At 44.7% G+C, this 21,165-nt stretch overlaps 1 protein-coding gene across 1 annotated transcript in view; it reads right to left on the bottom strand.

Moving 5' to 3' along the window:
• Positions 1–21,165, bottom strand: part of LOC120990867 (transmembrane channel-like protein 1) — a 90,554-nt gene that overhangs the window by 43,972 nt on the left and 25,417 nt on the right. Inside the window, exons 6-7 of the mRNA XM_040419750.1 lie at positions 16,083–16,173; positions 3,357–3,438 (exon numbers count right to left, since the gene is read on the bottom strand). Coding sequence (XP_040275684.1) covers positions 3,357–3,438; positions 16,083–16,173 — 173 coding nt within the window. The remainder of the gene's footprint in view (positions 1–3,356; positions 3,439–16,082; positions 16,174–21,165) is intronic.

Raw genomic sequence — 21,165 nt, forward strand, 5'->3', positions numbered from 1 at the left:
TTTTAGAGTAAACACAATGGATTTTCTGCACTGCTGGCATTACTACATCTATCACAAATCTTCATATCTTTACCATTTGAGGGTAAGGTATAATACCGTTTTAACTTAACCAGGATCAAGGCTGGTCACACAATATTATATTATAAATGGCACCCAACTGGAAAAATAGAAATAAACTGAATAATGGGAAACCTTAAAATGTACTTTTATTAATAATCTTTAAAATAATAGGCCCACAATTGATAATACAACAGACCACCTCACTAAGAGGCGACACACAACTGCCCACCACAGTGAACTGGTAGATAGTTAGATATTCACAGCCAGGAGGTGTGTTCGCTGACTCACTCTGGGGTGAGTTGGGAAAAAACAGGGAAAGAAATAAAAGAGGGAGACAGATGCTGAGTCTCTTCCCCTAAGAATATCCCTGTGACCCAACTTTTACTTATACCCCTCTCTGTCTGTCCCTAGATGGCCCTGAAAATGACCGGTGACTGCCCAGCTTCGTCAGAAACAATACAGACCAGTCACATACTAGGGCAGACAATTCAATATAGCAATAAAACGTCCCTACGCGTTTCACTGGCTTTATGCCAGATCATCAGGGGACCAATACCCGGACTTCCAACAAGGCAAACAAACAGTATATGCTTGTTTGGGTCTCAACTGTCAGACCCCACAACTAGAGCACAGTCCAATAGTTTCAATAGGGTGTACTTAGCTTGCCAAGTTGTTCGCGTCCTGGGTCCACTCCTCTCCTGCGTGTGGCAGTGGGGAGCGATTACTCGCGCTGGCGTCTTTTTTAAGCCTCGCGCGTCTAGTTGGCTCCTCCCCTCCCAGTCACATGATCCTGTATCGTGCCGTCTCCAGTCACGTGCGCCGTGACGTTTTTTAGTCACGTCATCATCCAGGATCACCTGATCGGGAGCGGCGCTATCAGTGCCGCCCCCTTGCTGCGCCCAAATCTCTTAAGTCTACGATTGGTGCAGCAGCGACGGGGGACGAGTCCATGGTACGCTTGTGGCGAAGTGAAGATGGGCATACTTCCACTCCCCACAAACCATCCATTTGTTTCTCTGGCCATAACAGCCAAATGAGGTGCGTCGCTCCATACAATCATAGGACGCGCTACCTAGAGTATTTAATAACAGGTTTTAACGGTTCAGGACCGGATAGATTTTGATCAATGGTTAGGATTTTAAATATTCCAAAGGGCCAGTTTCATTTCTCTATTGACTTTAATATGTAGAGACACTCAGGGACAGATTCCTAATATGTAAAGACACTCAGGGACAGAGTCCTATCCCATGAAGCATAAAGCATACAGAACACCATCAGTGATACAAAAGAAAAACCAATTGGTATGCACACCTGTGTGTATTGGTTAAGGTTGATGTCAAATACCGAGGGGCAGATTCTCACTGGGATACTCACTAGGATATTCAGTAAGTAATCCCTAATAAAGCCTAGAAGAAGCTGTCCCTCAGGTGGCAATGTCAAGGGGAACAAGTGGGAGGATTGGATTTTATTTAACAAGAGGCAAGTAAACTGTAAAATTGACAGCCTCAGAGGGATATGGGAGACATGGCAGGGTAGGCCCAACCCACATTCAGTAGGTGGATCTTGTTTCTTCAATGAAACAGTTAAAGGAAAGCTGTTCATTGAGGCCAGTAGGATTGGAGGTTTTGAGCTCAAAAATCCACCAAGCCTCCCTCTGCAATATCCTCCTATCCCAGTTGCCCCCTCTCTTCAGGGGAGGGATTATTTCAATACCCATGAACATGAGACCATTCCCGTTACCATTGTGGATGATTTCTATGTGTTTGGCTAGTGGGGTGTCTCTTTTGTGCCTGATGTCTCCAAGATGTTCCCCCACCCTCCTTCGAAATTCACGCTTGGTTTTACCCACATACTCCATGCCGCAGTGACATGTGGCCTTGTAAATGATTTCTTTAGATCTACAGTTAAGAAATCCCTTGATGGAGTATTTCTTATCGGTTACATTACTGATGAAAGTTGAACCTTTCTGAATGAACGGGCATGCAACGCAGCCACTGCAGCGAAAGCAGTCCTCAATGGGTTTAAGCCAGGTCCCCAGCTGTTCATTGTTTCCGCCGAAGTGGCTGCGTATCAAGCGGTCTCCCAGGCTCCGACCCCTGCGATACGTTATGCTTGCAGTCGGTGCAACAATTTCCTTTATGTCTGGGTCCAGCAATAAGATGTTCCAGTGTTTGGATAAAACCTCCAGTACTTCTCTGGCAGCCCCATCAAAGGTGCCTATTAGCCGGATCTGTTTATCCCCATTCTCTACCTTGTTGGGATGGAGGAGCTCCGTTCGACTTTTTGTACACGCTTTTTGATAGGCTATTCTGAGGGTCGATTCAGGATAGCCTTTATCCCTGAACCTCTCTCGTAGGTCATCAGCCTGTTGTTTAAATTCCTTAAAAGTGGAGCAATTCCTCCTCATTCGTAGGTACTGTCCGGTGGGTATACCCCTTTTCAGGGGAAGGGGGTGATGGCTGTTCCAGTTTAGAAGGGAATTAGTGGATGTTGGCTTTCTATATGTTCTAGTTTGCAGTTCACCCCGACTTCCTCTCATGATCATTATATCCAAAAAGGGTAGGGAATCTTTTTGAACTTCTAAGGTGAACCGCAGCCCTACATCATTGGTGTTAAGTCCCTCCACAAAATGTTGCAGTTCGCCAGCTTCCCCATTCCACAAAAGAAAAATATCATCGATGAATCTGACCCATGTCCCCACATGTACATCCATATGGGCCAAAGATTCACCGAATACAATTGTCTCCTCCCACCAGCCCAGGAACAAGTTGGCATACGATGGGGCACAGGGACTCCCCATCGCCGTGCCCCTGAGCTGGTGGTAGAAGACTCCATCAAACAGGAAGTAATTACACGTCAGCGTAAATTTCAATAGTCTCAGAACCAGATCGTTGTGGGCATAGTACTGGCGGCCTCTGGTCAACAAAAAGGTATTCTGCACTGCTGGCATTACTACATCTATCACAAATCTTCATATCTTTACCATTTGAGGGTAAGGTATAATACCTTGAAATGCCCATTACATAAACTTATAAGTTAACCATAATAAAAATCAGATTTGTGACATTTTCTATTACTGAGGTAAGTCAATTAACAAATTAAATAAATAGAGCTTTCTGGAACTTAAGTATCGATGACCTGTTACGTAACGTCCAGATATTGATGACCTATCCTGAGGATAACTCCTTTACTTTATTAGTATTTTATTTATTACAAGTGCTATTTTCAGTTTCTAAAGCGCTACCAAAAATTCAGGTAAAATTAAATTCTATTGGCATGTCGTAACATGCACTTACTTTCAATTTCCTTGATTTTCATTTCCCATGGTATGCAGGCCATTTTGAAATTTTCAAAATCTCTTTGAAACTTCATCCATTTCTAGAGGGTAAAAACAAAATTGGAATTATTATTATTATTTTTAGTAGTAGTACTTCAAATACTGTATTTGCTACAGATATTTAAATCTCTTTTCAGATTGTTATATCTTGTGTTTACTTCACTGCAACTAAATACATATGATTGTAATAGACAACTATTAAAACTATGGCATTTACATTAATTATGAGAAAGCTACAGCATTAAAGGGGTTCTCCACTTTAGGCCTTATGCACACGATCGTTGTGTGCACCCGTGGCCGTTGTTCCGTTTTCCGTGAATTTCTGCGGACCCATTGACTTTCAATGGGTCCGTTGAAAACTCGGAAAATGCACCGTTTGTCATCCGCCTCCGTGATCCGTGTATCCTGTCCGTCAAAAAAATATGACCTGTCCTATTTCTTGACGGACAACGGTTCACGGACCCATTCAAGTCAATGGGTCCGTGAAAAAACACAGATGCACACAAGATTGGCATCCGTGTCCGTGATCCGTGTCCGTAGGCTACTTTCATACAGACGGATCCGAAGATCCGGCTGCATAAAAGCTTTTTCAGAGCTGAGTTTTCACTTAGTGAAAACTCAAATCCGACAATATATTCTAACACAGAGGCGTTCCCATAGTGATGGGGACGCTTCTAGTTAGACTATACTAAGAACTGTGTACATGACTGCCCCCTGCTGCCTGGCAGCACCCGATCTCTTACAGGGGGCTGTGATACGCACAATTAACCCCTCAGGTGCTGCACCTGAAGGGGTTAATTGTGCGTATCATAGCCCCCTGTAAGAGATCAGGGGCTGCCAGGCAGCAGGGGGCAGACCCCCCTCCCTCCCCAGTTTTAATTTCATTGGTGGCCAGTGCGGCCCCCCCCGCCCCCCCTCCCTCTATTGTATTAATATCATTGGAGGCACAGTGTGCGGCCTCCCCCCCCCCCCTCCCTTTATTGTATTATCATTGGTAGCCAGTGTGCGCCCCCCCCCCGGGCGCCCCCTCCCTCCCTTTATTGTATTATCATTGGTGGCCAGTGTGCGCCCCCCCGGCCCCTCCTCTATTGTATTAATATCATTGGTGGCCAGTGTGCGGCCTCCCCTCTCCCCCCCCCCAATACTTAGCAATATTAGAAGCACCATACTTACCTGCTGTGCTGTCTGTAACCGGCCGGGAGCTCCTCCTACTGGTAAGTGACAGATCATTAAGCAATGCGCCGCACAGACCTGTCACTTACCAGTAGGAGGAGCTCCCGGCCGGTCACAGACAGCGCAGCAGGTAAGTATGATGCTTCTAATATTGCTAAGTAACCATGGCAACCAGGACTGCAGTAGCGTCCTGGTTGCCATGGTTACCGATCGGAGCCCCAGCGATTAAACTGGGACTCCGATCGGAACTCTCCGCTGCCACCAATGATCGGAGGGGGGGGGGAGAGGGGAGGCCGCACACTTGCCACCAATGATATTGATACAATAGAGGGGTGGTCGGGGGGGGGGGCGCACACTGGCTACCAATGATAATACAATAAAGGGAGGGAGAAAGGCCGGGGGGGCCGCACACTGGCTACCAATGATAATACAATAAAGGGAGGGAGGGGGGAGGGGGGGCGGGGGGGGCTGCACACTGGCTACCAATGATAATACAATAAAGGGAGGGAGGGGGGCCGGGGGGGGGCTGCACACTGGCTACCAATGATAATACAATAGAGGGAGGGAGGGGGGGCCGAGGGGGTGCCACACACTGGCCACCAATGATATTCAAACTGGGGAGGGAGGGGGGTATGCCCCCTGCTGCCTGGCAGCCCCTGATCTCTTACAGGGGGCTATGATACGCACAATTAACCCCTTCAGGTGCGGCACCTGAGGGGTTAATTGTGCGTATTACAGCCCCCTGTAAGAGATTGGGTGCTGCCAGGCAGCAGGGGGCAGTCATGTACACAGTTCGTAGTATATTATAACTTGAAGCGTCCCCACCATGGGAACGCCTCTGTGTTAGAATATACTGTCGGATATGAGTTTTCACGATGTAACTCAAATCCAATGGTATATTCTAACATAGAGGCGTTCCCATGGTGATGGGGACGCTTCAAGTTAAAATATACCATCGGATTGGAGAAAACTCTGATCCTATGGTATATTAACTCCTGACTTAACATTGAAAGTCAATGGGGGACGGATCCGTTTGTAATTGCACCATATTGTGTCAACTTCAAACGGATCCGTCCACATTGACTTGCATTGTAAATCAGGACGGATCCGTTTGGCTCCGCACGGCCAGGCGGACACCAAAACGACTTTTTTTTCATGTCCGTGGATCCTCTAAAAATCAAGGAAGACCCACGGACGAAAAAACGGTCACGGATCACGGACCAACGGAACCCCGTTTTGCGGACCGTGAAAAAATACTGTCGTGTGCAGGAGGCCTTAAACAAGCTGTTCATAGGGTATCCCACTGCTCAGATCCCCCAGCAATCAGCTGTAATGTGAGTGAACCCATCAGCAGGTCTTCAGTTCCCATGAAGCACCACCTCAAAGGAAATTAAGCATTACATGGTACAATTGATATTAATGGTCAACCCAAAGTAATACAGGGCAGATTTCTAGCATAGGCAAGTGTGTGTGTCTGCCACATCCTACAGAACACTCAGGCTACAGGCAAGAAGAGAACAGTAGCTTGTACCACTGTATGTGACACAGAAGCAGGGTGGCACAGTGCAGTTCACTGTGACTCTGGTTGCCATGTATACTCGCTTTAGTCGCTCTCGCATACTCGCTGCGGGTTCTTACTGTATAGGCTGGTTGCTTTGAACTACGTGTAGCTTACAGCCTCCTGTGTGTGAACTGTGGTTTGTGTATGCATGCTCAAGTGTCCATATCACTGTGTACTTCCTGACACTTGTGCCATGTAGGCTGGCTGCATCCACTCTGCATACTGGCTGTGGGTGGTTCACATGCATGCTGGTTTGTGTGATGTGTGCTAGCTGTGGCCTTGTGTGTGAACGTTGGCCAGTATACAGTCGTGGCCAAAAGTTTTGAGAATTACATAAATATTGGAAATTGGAAAAGTTGCTGCTGAAGTTTTTATAATAGCAATTTACATATACTCCAGAATGTTATGAAAAATGATCATATGAATTGCATAGTCCTTCTTTGCCATGAAAATTAACTTAATCCCAAAAAAACTTTCCACAGCATTTAATTGCTGTCATTAAAGGACCTGCTGAGATCATTTCAGTAATCGTCTTGTTAACTCAGGTGAGAATGTTGATGAGCACAAGGCTGGAGATCATTATGTCAGGCTGATTGGGTTAAAATGGCAGACTTGACATGTTAAAAGGAGGGTGATGCTTAAAATCATTGTTCTTCCATTGTTAACCATGGTGACCTGCAAAGAAACGCGTGCAGCCATCATTGCGTTGCATAAAAATGGCTTCACAGGCAAGGATATTGTGGCTACTAAGATTGCACCTCAATCAACAATTTATAGGATCATCAAGAACTTCAAGGAAAGAGGTTCAATTCTTGTTAAGAAGGCTTCAGGGCGTCCAAGAAAGTCCAGCAAGCGCCAGGATTGTCTCCTAAAGAGGATTCAGCTGCGGGATCGGAGTGCCACCAGTGCAGAGCTTGCTCAGGAATGGCAGCAGGCAGGTGTGAGCGCATCTGCACGCACAGTGAGGCGAAGACTTTTGGAAGATGGCCTGGTGTCAAGAAGGGCAGCAAAGAAGCCACTTCTCTCCCAAAAAAACATCAGGGACAGATTGATCTTCTGCAGAAAGTTTGGTGAATGGACTGCTGAGGACTGGGGCAAAGTCATATTCTCCGATGAAGCCTCTTTCCGATTGTTTGGGGCATCTGGAAAAAGGCTTGTCCGGAGAAGAAAAGGTGAGCGCTACCATCAGTCCTGTGTCATGCCAACAGTAAAGCATCCTGAGATCATTCATGTGTGGGGTTGCTTCTCATCCAAGGGAGTGGGCTCACTCACAATTTTGCCCAAAAACACAGCCATGAATAAAGAATGGTACCAAAACACCCTCCAACAGCAACTTCTTCCAACAATCCAACAACAGTTTGGTGAAGAACAATGCCTTTTCCAGCACGATGGAGCACCGTGCCATAAGGCAAGAGTGATAACTAAGTGGCTCGGGGACCAAAACATTGACATTTTGGGTCCATGGCCTGGAAACTCCCCAGATCTTAATCCCATTGAGAACGTGTGGTCAATCCTCAAGAGGCGGGTGGACAAACAAAAACCCACTAATTCTGACAAACTCCAAGAAGTGATTATGAAAGAATGGGTTGCTATCAGTCAGGAATTGGCCCAGAAGTTGATTGAGAGCATTCCAAGTCGAATTGCAGAGGTCCTGAAAAAGAAGGGCCAACACTGCAAATACTCACTCTTTGCATAAATGTCATGTAATTGTCGATAAAAGCCTTTGAAACGTATGAAGTGCGTGTAATTATATTTCACTACATCACAGAAACAACTGAAACAAAGATCTAAAAGCAGTTTAGCAGCAAACTTTGTGAAAACTAATATTTGTGTCATTCTCAAAATTTTTGGCCACGACTGTACAGTATAAGGATGCTCTATGTTTTTGTTTGTCTTGGTTAGTGTGGGGTTAATGTTCCGTGGTGCAATTTTATAAACTATATCCCTCAAGAGATTCAATTCTGATTTTATAAACTTTGTGAACCCTAATTAAAGGAAAATAGAGGAGAAATTTCAAAATGTCACTTTTTTCCATTTTAATCCATTTTTTTCCTGTAGTCTAACAAGTAGAGATGAGCGAATTTTTCAAAAATTCTATTCACTGGTTCGCCGAATTTTGGGGGAAAAATTAGGTTCGATCCGAATTTATTCGCGGCGAATCGCGTTTAAAAACGGCTATTTCCTGGCTGCAGAGAGCCTTTATAGTAGTGTAGAACACTGTGCCTTGCAGTAACAGGCATAGAGAGTCTGCTTTGGTAGTGAAATAACACTGTCAGTCCATATAACATGCAGATGACAGGCATCGCTCTTCATGCACACTTCACTTATTTGGGCAGTCACGGGGCCAAAACTGACCAAATAACTCAAGTGTGAACTCAGCCTTACAGGTCTATGTTAGCGTCAAGAAGAAGCGCACTCCTTTTACACCGTCGTCAGCTGATTCCACATAGATGTCTACAGAACATGTTCTATTAAACGCTTATACAAGTAGAGGCCCCCCGACAGAGTGGAGAGGGTGTCAGCAGTAATTTTGTGTTGACGTCACTGATTATTTTGCCCTTCCTCTGATCCGTCAGAACAATAAGCCACAAAAAATGGATCCTGTGTGTGTCGCAAACGAGGTGCAGAACAGCGAACACTGCAGTGCCCTGCACATGTAGTATGCTGGAGGGGCACTGTAAATCGTCCCTGCAGTGGAGGCTGAGGACACGTTGGAGGATGAGGAGGGAGAGGCGGACATTGTCGCAGGCGTGAGAATGTAGAGGCGGAAGCAGCGTCACCTGGCCAAGTTGCTGGTGTGGCTGTGCAGGAACCACATTCACCCAGTGGGCCGTAAAGGACATGTATTGTCCCTGACTGTAGTTACAGCTCTTTGGCAGACACCGACAGGCTCAAGAACTGGCCCACTTTTTGTTCTACATATGTGTGCAGGGCTGGTACTGCCTTTTTGGCAAAGAAATGACGGCTTTGGACTCTCCACCTCGGCTCGGCACAAGCCATCAGTTCTCTGAAAGGTGCAGAGTCCACCACTTGGAAAGGGAGGGACAGCAGCAACAGAAACTTGCACAGGAGCACGTTCAGCTTCTGCGCCGTTGGATGAGTGCACGCATACTGTTGTCTCTTGGCAATCGCTTCGGTCATCGATTGCTGATGAAATGATTGACAAGGAGTAGGATGGCGAGTAGCAGGAGCATCAGGACCAGAAGATGATGGGAAGGACAGACAGCTGCCTTCGGCTGAGGTGGTGGAGCCCTGACTGCCTGAAATCGGCTGTGTGCCACTGGGGGATGCAGCGGTTGCTGCGGCAGGCTGGACCACCACATCGGAGCCATGGTTCTCCCAGGCCACTTTATGGTGATGCTGCATATGTTGACGCAGTGCCATGGGGCCAACATTGGCACCCTGGCCACGCTTTACCTTCTGCCCACAGATTCTACATATGGCCATGTTCACCTCTTCCGGCGGCTTAGCAAAAAACTGTCACACCGCCGAGTAGCTGATTTTACCCCCACACTACGCACTGACTGCTACCGCCGCTGCCTTCGTGAACCTCTGCACCACTACTTCCCGGGCAGGTAGGCTCGTGCGAAGTGGGTGGTCTACCCCAGGCATGTTTGGCTACCGACCTCCCGCTGCTGCCACCCTGCTGAGTCCTGGCCTTGCTAGCGACTTGCTGGCTCCACCGCTGCCTCACAGGCAAGCTGCCACCCCTCTTCTTCCGATGATGAAGCCCCTTTGTCAGAGGGGGTGAAGACGTGATGACGTAGGTTTGCTACATCGCTCCTCCCTCTGACTTTGTTCCCCCATGCCCTGTGTAATCGTTTTCTCGATCTCCCCGCTTCATCTATTCATTTATAGGGAATATGGGACAGATAAAAGACTTGGCAAATTGATTGTCCTGGAATTTCCCTCAAAGATTGGGATAATATATTGGCGAATTTAAGTTTAAATTTTATTTAAAAGATTGAAGAATGGAGACAATTCGATCTGATAATTGATAATTTAATCTGTGGTTAACCCGCACCGGAAAGGCCTTTATAGGGGCAGTTTTTTTACTCTACGATTACTCAATAAAGTGTTGCCTAAGACAGGAGAGAATCGGCCAGTCTTCTGGTTTTTCGAGAACGTGGTTGCAGTGGAGAAAGCATTCCAAAAAACGATTTCTCTCCACCTGGAGAAGAATCCTGTCAAGATTGATGCAAGTGCGGTATCAAGCTAGATACTTCTGGGGGAACCTGCCTGGCATGAACAGGCCTCTAGTAGCTATAGACAATGAGAAGACAAAGCTTCAAGATTGCTTGGAGCCCGGAAGAGTAGGGAAGTTCATCAAGATTCAAACCATAACTACCAGCCCCTGGTCTCTTCGTCAGGGAAAAAAATCAGGAGTTCCCAGTCATCATGGATGGGAAGGAGGACATCCTGTGGTGCACGGAGATGTAGAGGGTCTTCAGATCCCCCCCGCACTATACGGACGTCTCAGAAATGAAACGCTGCTCCCGACAGAAGCTCCTGGCAAGGTCATGGAGCTTCCCGGTCATCCGGCGTCTATTCGCCCGCTGAAGGATTATTTTGAAAGTGTGTAGTAGTCACATGGGGCTCCCACGCTGCAGATTCATGATGGAGACACCGGATTTTATAATATTACATTATTTATTACATTAAAAAAAAAGAAATGAAGTCCCTTCGTCACCTGGCTCCCAAGTGCGATAAGCTACATCATCATCATCGAGTACTGTCTGCATGTCACTGATGTCCTCCTTAACCATCTCTGGGTCAGGAGCCTGACCGCTCGCAACACCAGCTCCCATGCCACTCTCCTCATCACTACTTGCCCGCCTAGTGGAGGAAGCGGCGGATGTCTCCTCCACATCTTGGAGCTGCTGACTGTCTTCTAGTAGCTCGTCCTCACTGTATAGTGGAGCTGAGCCCACAGCATACAATACTTATCTAGCTCTGGGAACAGAAAAGGACAGAGGCAGGTTGAGGACAGGTGAGGGCACAGGGCCTACTCCCGGGCCATGCCAACTAAGGGTTGTGTCTGACAAACCCACTGACTCTTGGCTGGGGGTGTCTGATGTCACTTGCAACGAAGTCAAAGATCAAGTCAACCAGTCAAGAACCGCTGGGCTGCTGGTCACGACTAGTGTTGAGCGCAAATATTCGAATCGCAAATTTTAATCATGAATATCGGCACTTCTAGAATTCGCTAATATTTAGAATATAGTGATATATATTCGTATTCACGAATAGTGTTGATCGCGAATATTCTAATCGCAAAATTATCGCAAAATTATCGCAAATATTAGCACTTAGCGACATCCCTAGCAACCAATAGGAAAGTTGCCTACCCCTTAGTGTTGATCGTGAACATCCTAAAAGCAAATTTTTATTGCGAATATATTACATTGCCGATTTTCGCAATCAAGTAAATAATGACTGGTGATCACGAATTCTCGAATTTGTGAATTTATGGCAAATATTCGGCCAAAAATTTGCGAAATATCGCGAATTCGAATATTGCCTATGCCGCTCATCACTAGTTACAACACGACCGCTAGCTGACACTGGGAGCTCAGGCCTCTCGAAGTGACCCCTGCTGCCACGGACCCTTACTCTGCTGCGACCTGTGCCTGCGCCAGAAACATTTACGCCTCTGTGCAGGGCCTGGCACTTTTCTGGCTGACATACTGTTAGATCAAATAAAAAAATTAAAAGGAAATAAAACACCCCAAAAAAGTCTGTAAGTTTTTCACTTCACCACACAATGGCTAATAAGCCCTATTATCCCACTAATACACGGCACAAAAGTCTTTAGAACAGATAACTGCACCGCTGAGCAGCAAATATATTTTTTCTTTTTTCACTAATACATGCCACAAAAGGCTTTACAACAGATAACTGCACCGCTGAGCAGCAAATATATTTTTTCTTTTTTCACTAATACACGCCACAAAAGGCTTTAGAACAGATAACTGCACTGCTGAGCGGCAAATATACAGTATTTTTTCTTTTTCCACTAATACACGCCACAAAAGGATTTGCAACAGATAACTGCACCATTTAGCGGCAAATATATTTTTTCTTTTGCTACTAATACACGCCACAAAAGGATTTACAACAGAAAACTGCACCGTTTAGCGGCAAATATATTTTACTTTTGGCACTAATACACGACAAAAAGGGCTGTAATTTTAGCACTTCACCACGCAACGGCTAATAAGCCCTTTTTTCCCACTAATGCAAGCCAAAAAATGCTTTACAACATATAACTGCACCGCACAAGGGCAAATAAGACGTAGAAATATTTCCTTGTAATAAACCCTGTTAATGCCTGTATCAAACAGCACTTGCAACCTAATAAGAACGGTTTGCTGAAATTACAGAGCTGTATAATGGCAATTTGGATCCCCAGTCAGTGCAGCAAGGTGTAATCGGATTGTTCCTATTACCCAGGCTGTAACCTCCCCTACTGAACCCTTTTCAACATACCGTAAATGTTGCGGAATGATTCCTCCCTATCCTTTCCCTACACCTTGAATAATCTTTCCCTGCACTTGTAAATAGTTTTTTTTAGCACAATGAAGTTTTTTCTACCATTGCGCCTGCAGACGTCTTTCCCTGCACTAAGTACACTGGAAAATGGCAGAATCCAAGATGGCTGAGGGTATTTATAGGGCTGTGACATCACAGGGCTGGCTGGCTGCTGATTGGCTGCATGAATGGCATTATGGGTGATCCCGTCTTCCCAGAGTTTCTTTCTCCATGTCCTCACACGTGCAGCAACCATTTTAGGAAAAAATGATATTCGTTACCACGAAACATGAGGAAATTTGGCTTCGGTGCAAATCAAATTTTTCCTGAAATTCGGATCGAATTCCACTTCGTCAGCTTCGATTCTCACATCTCTAGTAGCAACGGCTAACAGCCAAACACAACTCAATATTTATTACCCTGATTCTGCAGTTTACAGAAACACCCCCTATGTGGTCATAAACTGTTGTATGGGCACACAGCAGGGCGCAGAAAAGAAGGAGCAACATATGGATTTTGGAGGGTAGATTTCACTGGGATCATTTTCAGGTGCCATGTCGCATTTGAAGACCTCCTAATGCACCCGTAAGTGGAAACTCCCAAAAAGTGACCCCATTTTGGAAACTACAGGATGAGGTGACAGTGTCATTGGTACTATTTTGGGGTACATATAATTTTTTATCGCTCGATATTATGCTTTTTGTGAGGCAAGGTAACAAAAAATGGCTGTTTTGGCACAGTTTTTTTACAGCATTCACCTGAGGGGGTAGATTATGTGATATTTTTTATATTTTTATAGAGCAGATTATGGACGCAGCAACATCAAATATGTCAATTTTTTTTCTTCAGTTTTACACAATAAAAACTTTTGAAAAACAAGCGTTTTTTTTGTGTTGCCATTTTCTGAAAGCCATATCTTTTTATTTTTCTGCTAATTGTCTTGTGTGGGGGCTCATTTTCTGCAGGAATAATTGATGTTGTTATTGGTGTCATTTTAGGGTACATATGATTTATTTGATTGCTCGATATTACACTATTTTGTGGCCAGCTGACCAAAAAATGGCCGCTTTGCTAGCACTGCCGTCTGATAAAGCATTAGGCAAAACGCACGTAGGGACGAGGGAGATACAGACTCTGTTACAGGTACAATATGTCATATGTAGAGGTTAGAGGCTTGGAATATTATTTATTTACAGCACAGCACTAGGCACTTTATGTAATGATCTTATGATAACTGATATGGTGATCCCACATCTCTACTTATGTTGTGTCATATTTTGGTATTGATATTGCTTGTTATCTCCTGTGTGGCAATTTTTTGCCCCATGTGCAGTTGCACCACCAACAGGTTTTAATAGTTTTTTATGCTATATGTATGAATAAAGATATTTATTATTTCTTAACTGGATTGGCCGTTTTTGGTGTTTAGTAATGGGGATAATATCCAGTTGGATATTGAGTTTTCCCCCCCATATACAGTACAGACCAAAAGTTTGGACACACCTTCTCATTCAAAGAGTTTTCTTTATTTTCATGACTATAAAAATTGTAGATTCACACTGAAGGCATCAAAACTATGAATTAACACATGTGGAATTATATACATGACAAACAAGTGTGAAACAACTGAAAATATGTCATATTCTAGGTTCTTCAAAGTAGCTTTTGCTTTGATTACTGCTTTGCACACTCTTGGCATTCTCTTGATGAGCTTCAAGAGGTAGTCCCCTGAAATGGTTTTCACTTCACAGGTGTGCCCTGTCAGGTTTAATAAGTGGGATTTCTTGCCTTATAAATGGGGTTGGGACCATCAGTGACGTTGAGGAGAAGTCAGGTGGATACACAGCTGATAGTCCTACTGAATAGACTGTTAGAATTTGTATTATGGCAAGAAAAAAGCAGCTAAGTAAAGAAAAACGAGTGGCCATCATTACTTTAAGAAATGAAGGTCAGTCAGTCAGCCGAAAAATTGGGAAAACTTTCAAAGTAAGGGCTATTTGACCATGAAGGAGAGTGATGGGGTGCTGTGCCAGATGACCTGGCCTCCACAGTCACCGGACCTGAACCCAGTCGAGATGGTTTGGGGTGAGCTGGACCGCAGAGTGAAGGCAAAAGGGCCAACAAGTGCTAAGCATCTCTGGGCACTCCTTCAAGACTGTTGGAAGACCATTTCAGGGGACTACCTCTTGAAGCTCATCAAGAGAATGCCAAGAGTGTGCAAAGCAGTAATCAAAGCAAAAGGTGGCTACTTTGAAGAACCTAGAATATGACATATTTTCAGTTGTTTCACACTTGTTTGTTATGTATATAATTCCACATGTGTTAATTCATAGTTTTGATGCCTTCATAGTCATGAAAATAAAGAAAACTCTTTGAATGAGAAGGTGTGTCCAAACTTTTGCTCTGTACTGTATATTGGTGTTTATATACTATGTATATTAAATCTACAAAAACATTTACTGATTGCACAAATTAAATTACTTTTCCAATCAATCAATACATGAATAGTATTGGTTTATATAATCATGTGTACATTATGCAATAAATTATATTATATATTCCTGCACATCCAGGAAATTAAAAACACATATCCTTGAATATCTAAAGTATATACAAAATCCAGGTATCTACAACATATCTAATGGTGTCAAACACTTTATAAACAGTCATGGAAGAAAAACAGCAAATTTTAAAACTTGGGGTATTGAGGAGGTATAAATCTCTCAAAGAGGAGGTAGTATTCATCAGCGATTAGCTTTTTTTTAACATAAAAATACTGAATTGTTTAATAAAAAACTATATATCCAATAAATCAGCATATTACGATTTTTCCCATCATGCCATTAGATATTGTAGCACAGGAGTAAGCCATTTTTTGTCCCTGATCTCCAAGATCTATATATTTGTGTTCCAATATTCTCACAAATGCAATATTCTCACAAATGCAAAATGACTAAAAACCCAAAAACAAATTACCCAACATGCAAACAATACATTTGACTACAATTCTACCCCTTAAGGGCTCATTCACACGACCGTGTTAAGCCCGTGCCCGTGTTGCGGACCGCATTTGCGGATCCTCAATACACGGGTCCCGTTGCGTGGCCATTCCGCATCACGGATGCGGACCCATTAATTTCAATGGGTCCGCAAATCCGGAGATGCGGAACGGTGTGGAATGGAACCACGGAACACTACGAAAGCACTATGGCGTGCTTTCTGCGGTTCCGTTCCGTGCTTCCGCACCACAAAAAGATAGAATCAGGCCATGATCCCTATGCGGCTGCCACACGGCAGGTGCCCGTGCTTAGCGGACCGCAATTTGCGGTCCACAGCATGGGCACAGGCTTCACACGGTCGTGTGAATGAGCCCTAAGTCTTCTCCTTGTTAACATCATTTACAAATCTGTACATACTTACTTTAAGCATCATGACTTTATAAGCATAAAACTTTTTCCCCTTTCCTTTTCCAAGTGCTCCCTCAAATTTTTCCACGAATTCCTGAGCTTCTCTACAGTTGGAAAAAGTGAAGTTAAAATGTGGAGCTAAACATCAGCAGCAGAAATTTCCCTCTAAATCATTTGCTACAATGTATCGGTGTTGTTAATACATTAAGGCTGCGTTCACATGACCTCCATTGCTAATGCCATGCTTTTGTACAACATACACCATTTAAGAAATATTCTAGAATATCTTGTGCTCATCCAAGTGTGGGCACTAAGTGTATAAATACTCCTTGCATATCACAGAGGGTGAGCTAAATAAGTAGTCTTTTGAACACACTACCCTCTTTCTTAGCCACCTGTCATCTTGAGCGTTGACATGCAACGAGAGTTTGCCAAAATCTAACCCGACGTAAGTGACTGTTTCTATAAATTATATAACTGCTGCTGTATATGTCTTTTATCACCAAAAAATATATATATATGGGTGGGTTCACATCTGGTGTTCTGGAATCCGTTATGGCCTTCCGTTATAACATAGTTATAACGGAAAATAACGGAATCCATAAGACAGAAGTCAAAACGGAAGCCTTTAAGAGGCATTCCGTATTGATCCATCTCAATGGAAGTCTATGGGAATCATAACGGATCCATCTGGTTCCCGTTATGCAAGACGGAAAACAAAGTCCTGTTGACAGGACTTTTTTCTCCGTTCTACATAACGGAAACGGGATGATCCGTTATTATTCCCATAGACTTCTATTAAGACGGAATGCTTTTTGAAGGCTTCCGTTTTGCATTCCGTCATAATACAGTATGGGCAGTATAATGCATCTGTCCTTCCGTCTTCCAGAACACAGATGTGAACCCACCCTAAAACAGTTCACTTTAAACCACCAAATGGATAAAAACTGGACTACACCTATCTGGTGCCTTCAGATATAATGATAATGGGGGAGGTTTATCAAACTGGTGAAAAGCAGAACTAGCTTAGTTGCTCATAGCAACCAATCATATTCCTCTTTCATTTTCCAAAGGAGTTGTAAAAAATGAAAGAAGGAATCTGATTGGTTGCTATGGGCAACTAAACCATTTCGACTTTACGCCAGTTTGATAAATCTCCCCCTATGACAATAAGAAAAAATAGTGAGATACTCAGGGCATATATTACCAATATATAATTTCAAGAAAAATCACAATAGCATAAAATCACAATAATGAATAAACCTAAAAGTATAAGAAATAACAGTCCAGATAAGTCACAAGCTGCGGGTCAAGCAGCTATTTCATGGATCCATGCTGTAAAAAGAATTAATGATAACAATTCTTCCCTGAAACAATGTATCAGTTCCATAAAATGATATTGCTGATAATAGGCTGTGGATTCAGGAGAAAAAAGAAAAGTCTTAATGACTGATAGGCAGTAGATCAAATGGCGGTTTTAGTGCAGTACATGGAGATTGCACATATTCCAATGACAAATTACTCCTTATGTTAAACGGAGAGTGAGACGTACATTGGTAATTTACTCACCACCCCAATTATAGTGTGGAAGTTGGGGTGGAGGTCTGCCTGCGAGCACTCAACCCAGAAATGGGTAGTGCTCATGCTGGAACTGACTTACCACTCACGATCCCAGACCTGCACAGGGGCACTGGATCAATACTGTAGAAGCGTGCCTGTGCTTGCTGAGTCCTATGGTATCACCACCAGGAGGCCACTCACAAACACGGCGTTGTGGTAAACTTGGACACTTGCAGGTGCACTGGATTGATGTGCCCTAATGAGCTGATCGTTGGTTGTTACTTGTAACTCGCCAGCCCCAATGTAAAGTAGACCACGATGTTGAGTGGACAGCAGGCTGACTTGGCACTGCGGATTTACCTATACCGCAGCAATGCGTGAACAATGCCCAAAGTTACTATGAAGGTGAATTAAACTGCCAACAGAAATTTTTATTTCAGGAGAGCACAAGTCAGTTTTATCGCATAATGCCACCCTATTTGGAATTTTCTTCCCGCTTCCCGCTACACCCTATGTAATATTAAATGAAGGCATTAGAAAGTACAACTTGTCCCGCAAGCCCTTATACAGCTATGTGAATGGAAAAATAAAAAAGTTATGGCTCTGGGAAGGCAGAGAGCGAAAAACTAAAACGCAAAAAAAGGAAAATCGTCATGTCCGGAAAGGTTTAAACATTTTTGCAATATATTTGATTAGTGAGCAGTGTTTCTTTTTACTAGTGAACAGGGTGTAACACTCTAACTGAACATTCTTAGGCCTCCTGCACACGAACGCCTTCTGCCTGTTGCCGTATTGCGGACCGCATTTGCAGATCCGCAATACAAGGGTGCCATTCTGTGGGCATTCCGCATCACGGATGTGGACCCATTCACTTCGCTGCGGTGGCCCCACGGTCGGTGTTCGTGCATTGTGGCCCGCAATTTACGCTGCGGCGGTCCCACGGTCTGTGTTCGTGCATTGTTGCCCGCAATTTGCGACCCGCAGCACGGCCACGGGGCACACACGTTCGTGTGCAGGAGGCCTTAAGGGGAGTCTATCTTCAGCATCATTGGCAGGGATATAAGCAGAATGGAACTATCTGTGCTTGGTGCTGAGAGTGTGTACTAGTAAATAAGAGGTAAGTGACTTGGCACTGACAGTAAGTATAAAGGGACTAAGTATACAATGTAAGCGCTAAACACTGGGAGTATCGTTCTTCTGTCTCTTCCATGCGCACAGTAACCAAGAAGCACCCAGAATAGAGATAAACTAGCACAGCTGTCAGCAGTTAACACTGACAGCAAGTGAGACAGGCAGCGAGGTTACATATAGGGGGGCAGGGACTGGGGTAGTGGTCTAATATGCAGGCAAAGAAGCCTGCCTCTGTATGTACCTGTCACGGTCCTTCAGGTGACTGATGTCAAGAAATGAAGGAGATTGGCTTAGCGTGGAGGAATCTACCAGCCTCCTTGATTTCTCTTGATTCAGTGTTGATAGGGTTAATGACCACTTCCCTTTTCTTAGCTGTTGCTCAGTGGTCATCACTTTTACCCTTTATAGTCTCACCCCACCCTTCTGACTATGCGGTTGATAGCTTCATTTTGGTTTGGCTGAGCTGGTGTGAGATGATCTCTCGTGTTCCTGTACTTCCATCTCTACAGAAGAGGGTTTCTATCACTTCGTATGACATAATTAGCTCTCAGACACTAGCGATCCGCTAGTGTCTGCTCTGGCCAACCATCCTAATATAACAGCTTTTGGGGCAGCCGTTTTGCTAAAAAAATAACTTTTATAAATATGCTAATGAGCCTCTAGGTGCTATGTGGGCGTCATTAGCACCTAGAGGCTCCGTCTACCTTCATACACAGCCACCGCCCAGCGCGTCCCTCCAGCCCGCCCATCTCCTGCTGAATGCAATCCTCCGTGTGACGCAACGGACGAATTCTCGCTCATGCGCCGTGCGCGGCTGTATTCGGCGCATGCGCAGTGAATGTCTGACCGCTTCCCTGCTCAGACATCTCCACTGCGCCTGTTCCTTGGAGCACTATGACGTCATCGGGGCAGGCGCAGTGGAGATGTCTGAGCAGGGAAGCGGTCAGACATTCACTGCGCATGCGCCGAATACAGCCTTTCAGCAGGAGATGGGCGGGCTGGAGGGACGCGCTGGGCGGTGGCTGTGTATGAAGGTAGACGGAGCCTCTAGGTGCTAATGACGCCCACATAGCACCTAGAGGCTCATTAGCATATTTATAAAAGTTATTTTTTTAGCAAAACGGCTGCCCCAAAAGCTGTTATATTAGGATGGTTGGCCAGAGCAGACACTAGCGGATCGCTAGTGTCTGAGAGCTAATTATGTCATACGAAGTGATAGAAACCCTTTAAGTGTCGCATTTGTTTGTATTTGTTATATTCCCTGTTGTTCACCAAAATAAAGCCTGTTTAGGCTAATAACCTCACTTGTCCAAGATATTAAAACTTAACTTTTACTGCCATTAGTATAAAACCTTTCTAGTTATAAGTAAATGTGAGCAAAAAAATAAATGGTTGAAACTATCTCATGCCCTGTCAGTTCTGAAGCATATTTGCTGCATCTGCAATGTCAGTCGGGGGTGCACTCCCCATACATTCACATACTTGGACTCTATTTTAGCAAACCAGTGCAACACCATCCTATATATGTTTTGGTTACAGATGATGCTATGCGGCAAACAATGTTTACTCTAGGATACCTTCACTGTTAATTTGCTGCACTAGTTGCCAGAACTAACACGGACAGTCTAAAAACACTGATTACTGTCCCCCAACATGTTTCGCCAGCTAACCTGGCTTCATCAGGGGTAACGGACAGAATTGAGTAAAGACGCTATCCTTGAACCTTATAAAGGCTGTCTCCACCTTAACAATGGCTGGAGAGCCAATAGATACATCGAGTGAAGGAGGGGGGATTTTCCCTTAAATCATCCTGCCAATGGAGAGGCTAATGGTCACGGTGACTCACATCACCATCACCTAGGTGGGTGTATCTTTATGACTCAGTTGCGCCTCCGATACCTGCGCAGAGACTTTCCTTCTGCCAGCGCCGCTGCACTGACCTGCGGCTGCGCAGGAACTTCAAAACTTGCAAGACGAACCGCTATCCCCAGTGCGCATGCACCAACACTTTGAGGCGCGCTCAACACTTCAAGGCGCGCTCCTCCGCCCTAGTGCGGCTGTGCACGGACTTAGTCTGACAGCGTGAGCTATGAGGTGTATGCGCCTACACCAACACTTAGGCTCTGGGCGCATCCCTCCACCTTAACGCAGCTGTGTGCGGACTTAGTCTCCCAGCGCGCAGAATATAAGATACATAGACAACTTCAGGCTTATCTTCGGCTGTATAGGGACTTAGAGGCTGAGACCGGCGCTGACGAGAATAGGGCGCATGCTCTAACACCTAGTATCTGAGTGCAGTGTTTGCATTGATATGTCCCTGCTAAAGGGGTCATAAACCACAATTCTTTCTTAAGTCATTTAGTCTAGATGCAGGCTTTATCTCAGGTATACTGCTGCTCTAGACC

Source organism: Bufo bufo, chromosome 2, assembly GCF_905171765.1.
Source record: "Bufo bufo chromosome 2, aBufBuf1.1, whole genome shotgun sequence".
Taxonomy (NCBI): domain Eukaryota; kingdom Metazoa; phylum Chordata; class Amphibia; order Anura; family Bufonidae; genus Bufo; species Bufo bufo.